General features: G+C 44.9%; 1 protein-coding gene across 1 annotated transcript in view; it reads left to right on the plus strand.

Moving 5' to 3' along the window:
• The window catches only part of NCR2 (natural cytotoxicity triggering receptor 2), a 16,728-nt gene extending 15,125 nt beyond the window's left edge, over positions 1-1,603 (plus strand). The window contains exon 6 of the mRNA XM_011986675.1: positions 1,417-1,603. Coding sequence (XP_011842065.1) covers positions 1,417-1,603 — 187 coding nt within the window. The remainder of the gene's footprint in view (positions 1-1,416) is intronic.
• Positions 1,604-9,735: the final 8,132 nt, after the last annotated feature.

The following is a 9,735-nucleotide window of genomic DNA, read 5'->3' on the forward strand; positions in this document are numbered from 1 at the left end:
TCCTAAGACCCTTATAAACAGGAGTGCTAAGAGAATCTTTTGTTCTCACATTTGGTCTTTTTGACCTCTGTTCCTGACACAGAGCTCCTAAGACCTTTCTAATCTCCTGAGTGATAGGAATGTCTAACACAGAAGTCCTACCTCCCTTGGAATTTCCTGGCATCTTTGCCTCTAAGGTGATTCTTAGTGTGCTCTTGGATGGGGGCTGAGCACCAAAAGTATCAATCCATGATTGAAAGCTTGGAACTTTCACCCCACCTCCCATACCCCAGGGAGGAGAGGGGGCTGAAGATTGCATTACTCATCAATCATGCTGACGTGATGAAGTCTGTAAAAATCACAAAAGTAAGGTTCAGGAGCTTCTGAGTTGGTGAATACATTCATGTTCTGGGAGAGAGGTGCACCCCAGCTCCACAGAGAACAGAAGCTCCTGCCCTCAAGACCTTCCAGACCTGAAAACAATTTGGTTTTTCCTACTAAACGCACTACCTTTCTGAGGCCTTAACAAAGGATTTTACAGTCATAGCCTTGGTTTCATCTTTAGACCAATATTCCTGAACGTGCCCTGGATTTGATCTTAGCATCATTTACTGTCTGGAGGCTGAGAATTTTTTAAGTCATCAAGTCCCAGCTCCCTCATGTTGAATAATCCTGCCTAGAGTTTACCTCTCCTCTCTCATTTTATGATGAGCCACAAGAAGAAACCAGGTAGCACTTTCAAGACTTTGCCTGGAAATCCTAGCTGCACAACCCAGCTTATGAGGGACATTTTCTACTTTCCACATTACTGCAGATGACAGTGTTGCTAAACTTTCTGCCAGTGTGTAACAAAGAACCCCCTTCATTTTTGCCAACTAAGTGACCCTGGAAAAGTTTCTTAAGATCTCTACCCCTAGTCTCCTCATTGGTAAAAACAGAACTGATAACACCCACATTACCAAGCTATTTGGATTTCTAAGTAGGGTGATATATTCAAAAAGCACCAGACACAAGGGGAACACCGAACAAAGGCTGAGTTTTAGAGGGAGTGAGGTATAGAAGAAAGCGGACTCAACTGTGACACAGCAGAGACCATCTGTCTTTCCGGAGCTTACTGCAGCTGGAAAGACAGATAATAGTGTGTGGGCAGAGGGTGAACTTGGAGACCTGCAGGAAACAGGCCCCTCTTCTTGGTGGACAGCAGAGGAAAATAAAGGAAAAAATCAGGGTGAGGAAACTGACCAAGCTGGGCTCAAAATCCTTGCACACCCACTGACACCTTTCTGGCAGCAGTGGCTGGGGGCAGATTTCCTCCTTGTGAGGGGGGTATGGCAACCAACTCTGTGAGTAATGGGATGGGGAAGGGGTTGCCTCTGCACCTTGTGCAATTGTGTGGCAGTCTCTGACCCCCTTCCTGGTTTCCTGCTCTGATTGCAGGGGGAACATATGGTGGAAAACCCTGATGGAGCTCAGGAGCCTGGATACCAAAAAAGCCACCTGCCACCTTCAACAGGTCACGGACCTTCCCTGGACCTCAGTTTCCTCACTTGTAGAGAGAGAAATATTATACCACACTGTTGTAAGGACTAAGATAAGCAATAATGATGATGAACACACTTTGTGAATAATAAAATTATCTGAATGTTTTATTCCTGTTGTTTCCTCAGTTTCCTTCAAACCCTGTCTGCATCCCCACATTTGATTTCTAGGGGCCCAGCTTCTCTAGTTTGCCCTCTTTTCTCCATCATAACCCTTTCTTATCTTCAGTTCACCTGATGTCCCCTGTATGTCTTGGAGCTGCCTTAGATGCTGTTATAAGCAGGGAAAGGCACTGCACACAAGCCCAGTGAGTAGAAGGGCCGTGGGCGAGCAAGGCTTGGAAACAAGACCTGGGTTTGTTTTCTCAGCTCAGCTCTACAAGAACTTGGACACATAGGTCACTGCCCCTCTCTGAACATCCGTTTCTTTCTCCAGAAAATGAAGGGGATGGAGATGAATTCTGAAACCCCTTCCCCATGGAGAGTAAGTCAATAAGCATGAACTGAAGACCTCCCTGCGCCCAGCTCAGGGCCAAGCACCACAGGACACAAACAAAAGGAGCCAGCCTGGGAACACAGTTGTGAGTCCATAGGTGGAGGGGACCTTGTGCAAGACTCCAGCACAGGCTAAGGGAAGGGACAGCAAAGAAGGGGGAGCAAAGCTGAAAAGAGATGGCTGGAGAGGGATAGAAAAGCAGGACACTAGTGGGTACCAGACAGTGGGGGAAGGAGCCCAACAAGGATAAGGAACTTTGCTGTGAAGTCATGTTAGTCAGGATGCCATGACCTTCCATGAGCCCGAAAGAGGGCACACAGTCCCTGGAAGGAGGCGAAGCCCTGTCCCATCTCCACTCACCCCTCAGGTTCTGGGAGCGTCCTGGTATCCAGGGACAGTTTAGGCTCCCAGGGTCTGTGGTCTTTTTCTTGGAAACTCCAGTCTCCTGCTTCCTCTTTCCAGTTTTTGCCTGCCTTCCTGGGCTCCTCTGGGGATCAGGCTCCATACCTGGCCAAGGGCTAGAAAGTCTGGGGACAGCCAAGGTCTCAGGCGGACCAGAGTTTCTGTTCATGGTTAAAGTGCTGAACTTGTTGGGTCTAAATGTGAATATGGACTGAGCAGTAGAGTCTATTAAGAAACTATTTTTAATTGCATTGGCTGTGATCATATTAATTTGCTATGCCGCAAGAGCTCTTGTTTTAGAAATGTATGATAAATTATTTAAGGGTAGAATGTCAGGATATCTGCAATTTATTTAAAAATACTTCCAGATGAAAAAAAAAAAATACTGTGAGTTAAAAATACAGAAGTGGAGTGGAGCACCTGGCCCCTGAGCTCTGATGACGACAGGGCCTGCTGTAGGCCCATGCTCTTCCTCCATGGAAATTAGACAAATTACCCATCTTGTGGAGAGATCACAAAAAGGCACACATACCCCCACTCCCAGTCCCGGGCCTACTGATTACAAAAATGCACCCTAGCCAATACCTGGTAGAATTCCAACCCTGATGGCCCAAATGCCCATGGAGTTCCTATGGTTATCAGATAACAGCCAACGCAGCCACCATCAAAGCAGAGCCCACAGTCTCAGCGAGGTATCCACATCTTAGTGCAGCCCTGAACTTGACATTGCTCAGCAGATCTCCACAACAGCTGCACCTAGAATTGCACACACCACACCAGCTTTCCTGGTGTTTTTCTCTTTTCTTTATACATTATATACAAACATCATTTTTCCAATTCTAAGAATCCTGACATTCAATAAAGGGAAATATGTTAGATTCTTGTATCTACTTTGTCTTTTCCAACCAACCTTTCTCAAGCATTAGTAGGTAAGACAGCAGGAGCGAGTGGTCCAGCCATGCTTCCAGGGTTGAAGCTTCCTCTCTCCTCCTCCTGACTCCCCTCCTCCTGAACAAATCCTGTTCCTTCCCAGCACCCCCTCTGAGGATTCTTCGGTCCCCACCCCAAGAGATCAAGGAGAGGTGGCTTGGTTGGGAGGACCCTCTTCTCTGCCTCTTGCTGCTAATGGTACCTGCACCTGGTTTGCAGGAGCCCTCGGCTTCAGATGGGGCACTGGGGAGAAGGACAAGAAAGAAGGCTGGAGAGGGAAGGGGGGCAGGGAGAGGTCGCCTTACGGCCAGAGGACCAGCAGAAGGCTGATCCTAGGGGGTGGGTACAAATGTGGCTGCTCCCCCTCCCCCAGCTCTGCAGGGCTCCCTGATCTGAGGCTCCTGGGGAGAGAAACCTGACCCTGAGGAACTGAGGAAAGGAAATGGGAAGGGCCTCTGTGGGGAAGGGAGAGGTCTCAGCCAATCACCGTGACCTGCCAGTTACCTGACCAGACACAATGCTTAACTATGTCCTTCTCATATTTGACCAGGGATAACACCCTTGCATCTGGCTTTGCTGCCCTCCCCAAACTGGGCTCTAAGAAAGGAGCTCAGGCACAGTGGTGGGAAACAGTGTTCCCTGCAGCTGTCGGTATTTCCAGAGTTGTCCCCATGTGTCCCCAGGTGAGTTCCTCCCCTGAGGAAATGGCCTCCGCAAGCTTCTGGGAGAAATGCCATCACCTGTCCCCCAGAGAAGGACGGGCCCTCCATATAAACAACAACTCCATACAGAGCCAGGAAGGAAGACTGACTGATTTTTCTGCTTAAAAACAATTGTTATGTATAATGAAATATACTATAAACAATGTTTTTAAAATGTAAAGGGGCCCAGGCATGGTGGCTCATGCCTGTAATCCTAGCACTTTGGGAGTCTGAGGGGGCGCGGATCACGAGGTCAGGAGTTCAAGACTGGCCTGGCTAACATAGTGAAACCCTGTCCCTACTAAAAATACAAAAATTAGCTGGGCGTGGTGGTGCATGCCTGTAATCCCAGTTACTCGGGAGGCTGGGGCAAGAGAACCACTTGAATCCGCGAGCAGTGGTTGCAATGAGCCAAGATCATGCCACTGCACTCCAGCCTGGTGACAGAGTGAGACTCCATCTCAAAAAAAAAAAAAAAAAAGCAAAGGGAGATTTTAAAAATAATATATATGTTATACAAAGATTAATATCCAGACTATAAAAGAAACTTGTGAAATCAATAAGCAAAGGGCAACAATTCAATAGAAGAAACAGAAAAGGATAGAAATTGCAATCCAAAGAAACGCACCATGGAAAATTAATACGTGGAAGACAAGATCAATTTTATCAGTAAGTGGAAAAATGCAAATTAAAACAACAATGGAGGGATCATTTTTCACCTATTAAATTAATACAAATTTAAAAGATTGGTTATTCCCAGCAGTGACGAGGTTGTGAGAAAATTGGCATCTCAAAGGATGTCGGTGGGAATATAAATTAGTGCATCCTTTTAGGAAATCAATTTGTCCAGATTTATCAAAATATTAGATGTGTATCCACTTTCCACAGAAAATTCCATTTTTAGTGTCTGCATGAGAGAATAAATCATGTGTGCACAAAGAGGCATATGTAAAAGGTTATTTGTTGCAACATTTTATATAATAGTGAAACTTAGAAACAAATCAAATGGCTACAAACAGGAAAGGAAGGAAATAAATGAGGCTACATCTCTAGCCTAGGGCACTAAACAGCAGGTTAGAAAAGAGGCAGTTATGTGTGTTCTAAATGCACAGAGCAGATCAACTAAACAATTTAACTCAAAAAATCAAGCTGCTGAGTGACACACATCATAGTACCTCATTTCTATCAGCAAAATTGAAGATAAAGCTATATCCCCAGTGATATGGTTTGGATCTGTGTCCTCACCAAATCTCATGTCTAATTGTAGTCCCCAATGTTGGAGGTGGGGCTTGGTGGTAGGTGAGTGGATCATGGGAGCGGATTTCTCATCAACAGTTTAGCACCGTCCCCTTGGTACTGTCCTTGAGATCATGAGATCTGGTTGTTTAAAACCATTTGTTCTCGCTCATAGGTGGGAACTGAACAATTGAACTTGGACACAGGGTGGGGAACATTACACACAAGGGCCTGTCATGGGGTCAGAGGAGGGAGGAGGGATAGCATTAGGAGATATATCTAATGTAAATGACGAGTTGATGGGTGCAGCACACCAACATGGCACATGTATACATATGTAATAAACCTGCACGTTGTGCACATGTACCCTAGAACTTAAAGTATGAAAAAGAAAAAAAAATTTGAGTCACCCTTTGTCTTCTGCCATGATTGGAAATTTCCTGAGGCCTCCACAGAAGTAGAAGTTGCTATGCTTCCTGTACAGCCTGCAGAACCATGAGCCAATTAAACCTCTTTTTAAATTACCCAGTCTCTGGTATTTATAGTAATGCAAGAATGGACCAATACACCTAGACACAATGTATGTGTGCATGTATGCATGCATGTGTGTGTGTGCATGCATGTGTGTGAATGTGTGTGTGTAATAACAGGAAAGAATGTGTGCAAGAATTGCCTCAAGATGCTACCATGGGTAATGTCTGGGTAGGGGCGGGTGACTGGGATGTAACAGGGAGTGTGAAGGGGGGCTTTTGCATTTTACCCTGTATTCTACCATATTGTTTGAACATTTTTACAACAAAAAGTACTTGGGTGTTTTAAAAAGTAAACATTTTTAATGACTGTTGAAGTGAGTGAAGAATGTGGAAGTCTGAGGTCACAGCAGCCCTGCCCCTGGGACAGCAGTGGAAGGGTGTGTACGTGTCATCCTGACTGAGTCTCCTGGGGACAGGCTACTTTCAGTGTCCTCACTGGAGACTCGGCTTCTGTGTGGTGTGTCCTGTCTGGCTTCCTTACACTTTACTCCCTTGTTCTGTCTTCTCAATAGTCCAGCAAGCCTAACACTATCAATTAAGCCCTACTCCATGTCCTGCCCCTGGCTTCCCACTTACCATACCAGCTGAGCAAATATGTTTATGTCCCCCACAAAAGCCCATACACAAATATTTACAGCGCCCTTACTCATAATCATCACCAACCGGAAACAACCCACAGGACCTTCAACTGGTGGAAGGATCAACAGACTGCGGTACATCCATGCAACAGAACGTGACTCAGCAATGCAAAAAACAAAGTACCCACACACACCACAAACCTGATGAATCTCAAATGCATTAGGAAAGAAGCCAGATTCAGAAGGCTGCACACTGCATGATTCCATATATATGACATTCTGGAATAGGCAAAACTGTCAGCACAGAAACCACTGATCAGTGGTTTTCAGGGACTGGGGGGATCTGGGGTGGTGATAAGATGGTTCTGTGTCTGGATTGTGTTGATCGTTATACAACTGTAACCATCTCTGTCCACTCCACTTGTGGGATCTGATCTGGACCCAGAGGTTGTTCAAGCCAGTGCTTTCCTTACTTCTGTTCTTCCCGTCTTTATTTCTTCTTTCCTCTTCCGCTTCCTTTTTGCTTTTCAGCAGTGGAAAGCTCCTTCAAATGGAATCTTATACATGCCTTGTAGATGTGCCTGTTGAAGTGACACTGTCCTTGATGAAGAAGGGTAAGGTTCTTCTTTTTTTTTTTTTTTTTTGAGACGGAGTCTTGCTCTGTCGCCCAGGCTGGAGTGCAGTGGCCGGATCTCAGCTCACTGCAAGCTCCGCCTCCCAGGTTCACGCTATTCTCCTGCCTCAGCCTCCTGAGTAGCTGGGACTATAGGCGCCTGCCACCTCGCCCGGCTAATTTTTTGTATTTTTTAGTAGAGATGGGGTTTCACCGTGTTAGCCAGGATGGTCTCGATCTCCTGACCTCGTGATCCCCCTGTCTCAGCCTCCCAAAGTGCTGGGATTACAGGCTTGAGCCACCACGCCCGGCCTGGTTCCTCTTTCAACAGAAGTTTGTCCCCGTGCTTTCATTCAACAGATGAAGAAATTGAGGCCTGAGAGGAAAGGGGCTCCCTGTCCACATCCATGTTCTGTGCTCCTAATCATCCTCCATGCTGCTTTCAGAGACCATTCCAGGGGAGGCTAAGAGGGGCCCTCATGGTGAACAGCTTATTCTGACCACTCTAGAGTCATCTAAATCTGTGGTCTGGCCATGGGGTAACAACATAGAAATAGATTTGGGGGATAATATGTCCTTTCCTTTCCAACACCTGCCCCTGTGTCCTTTTTTATACCTTCTTGTCCAGAAGAGGTTCATGAGGCCATGTGTCCAGTAGAGGTGACTAGTCTTTGCAGATTAACTGTCAGCTTTGCCATGCTATAGACACAGCCTTAATAAGGTTCACTTTTCAGCCTCTTGTGCAACTGTCTCAGAGCACGAACGTGTCTTCAGTGTTTGGGAATTCCACTTCTAGGAATTTATCTTACAGATACAAACACACATGTGCACTGACATCTGTAGATCGCTGTTTGTTACAGCATTGTTTGTAATTTCGAAAGAATGAAAACAACCTAAATGTCCAAGCTGTTGAACATCCATTCAATGGGATACTCTGCATTTTCACAGGATGAAGAAGCTCCCTATGTACCAATATGGGCCGATCAGCAAGACATCTTGTATTTTGTAAGATACAAATTTCTGTCTATAATATGCTAACTTTTGTGCTTTAAGAAATATGAAAATTGTTGATTAATACTGATGCATTTTTTTTTTAATTCTGGAGAAGACAATAAACTAATAACAATGGTTGCTGGGATAAGCAGAAGGTAGATGGGGGAAAATGGGATAGACATTTTCACTTTTTGGATATGTTTTTATTTTGAAAATAGTAAAGTTATTCAAAATTAAATTAGAAAGAAATAATTGTAAGAGAGCTTCCACTTCTGGGAAGATGGAGTAGATGTCCTTTTTCCTATTCTTCTTACTATGTACTATATATATATTAAACATGAGGCAACTCTAAAAGGTGGAGAGAAGAAAGAGGACCAACAAGGAACAACACTGCAGTGAGTTCCCTGGGTTTTCTTTTTATCTTGTATATCCTAGACTGGATACTGGAAAAACTGCAACCCAGAAACACCAACTGACACCAAAAAAAAAAAAAAAAAAAAAAAAAAAGAAAAGCCTGCTTTCTCTAGCCAAAGGACCAGGAAAGAAGCAGGCAGGGCAAGACAGAAAACTTTTAGACACAATTGCTCTACTCTAGCCAACACAACAGAAAAAGCTGCAGCCTCACCTCACCTACACCAGCAAAGGCTGAGTAGAGAGCCCAGACTTCTACCTACCAGGCTGTAATAAGGCATTTCCACTCCCATGCTGGGGTGGAGCCAGAGAAAGCCAAGTGAGAGGCCAGGACTTTCATCCACCCAGGGTCAACAGAGACCACACAGGGAGTCTGGACTCCACCCCCATCAGCAGTCATAGGGTACCCCCTGGCCATCCCCACTGGGGTGGTGTCAAAGGAGGACTGGTGAAACATCAGAACTTTCATCACTGTTCAGTTTTAACAAGGCCACCCCACTCAGCAGTTACAGTAGAAGCACCCCCTCCCCTTCCAACCAGGGTGGAATCAGTGAAGGCCTGACCGCCACTTCCATTCAGCTGTTACAAGGAGCACCTTCTCAGCAATCCCCACCCTCGCCCACCCCCATAGGCCTCAACAGAGACCAGGAGGACAACCTGGACCCCTGCCTGGCAGTAACAAGGTGTCATCCCACTTTTACCCACAAGATCTGTGCCAGAGAAGGCTTGCTACCACACACGATTTATATAAGATTCACAGTTATAACACAATACTGAAATGTCCAGGCTTCAATAAGAAAATTACTCATCATACCAAAACCCAGAAAGATCTCAAAATGAATGAGGAAAGATACTCAACAGACACCAATGCTGGGATGCATACATATTATAATGCTTCAACAAATAATTAGAAACACATTAGAAACAAATTTAAAAAATAGAAAGTCTCAACCAAAAAAAAAGAGAAGTTCTCAGAAAAGAAATAAAAGATACAAAACAGAACAAGATGGAAACTCTAAAGTGCACAATAGTTGAGATGAATTCAATGGATGGGTTTATCAGCAGAATGGAGAAAACAGAGAAAAGAATCAGTAAACTTGAATGTGGTGCAATAGAAGTTACCTAACCTGAACCACGGAGAGAAAATAAATGGGAAAAAAATCATGAACAGAACCATGTGGGACTATAACAAAAAATCCAATATTTATGTCACTAGAGACACAGGAGAGGGAGAAGAGGGTGAAGCTGAAGAAGTATTCAGAGAAACACTGGGTGAAAGACACAAACCTTCAGATTCTAGAAGGCATATGAATCCCAAACAGGAT

The sequence above is a fragment of the Mandrillus leucophaeus genome, unplaced genomic scaffold (assembly GCF_000951045.1).
Source record: "Mandrillus leucophaeus isolate KB7577 unplaced genomic scaffold, Mleu.le_1.0 Scaffold3, whole genome shotgun sequence".
NCBI classification, from domain to species: domain Eukaryota; kingdom Metazoa; phylum Chordata; class Mammalia; order Primates; family Cercopithecidae; genus Mandrillus; species Mandrillus leucophaeus.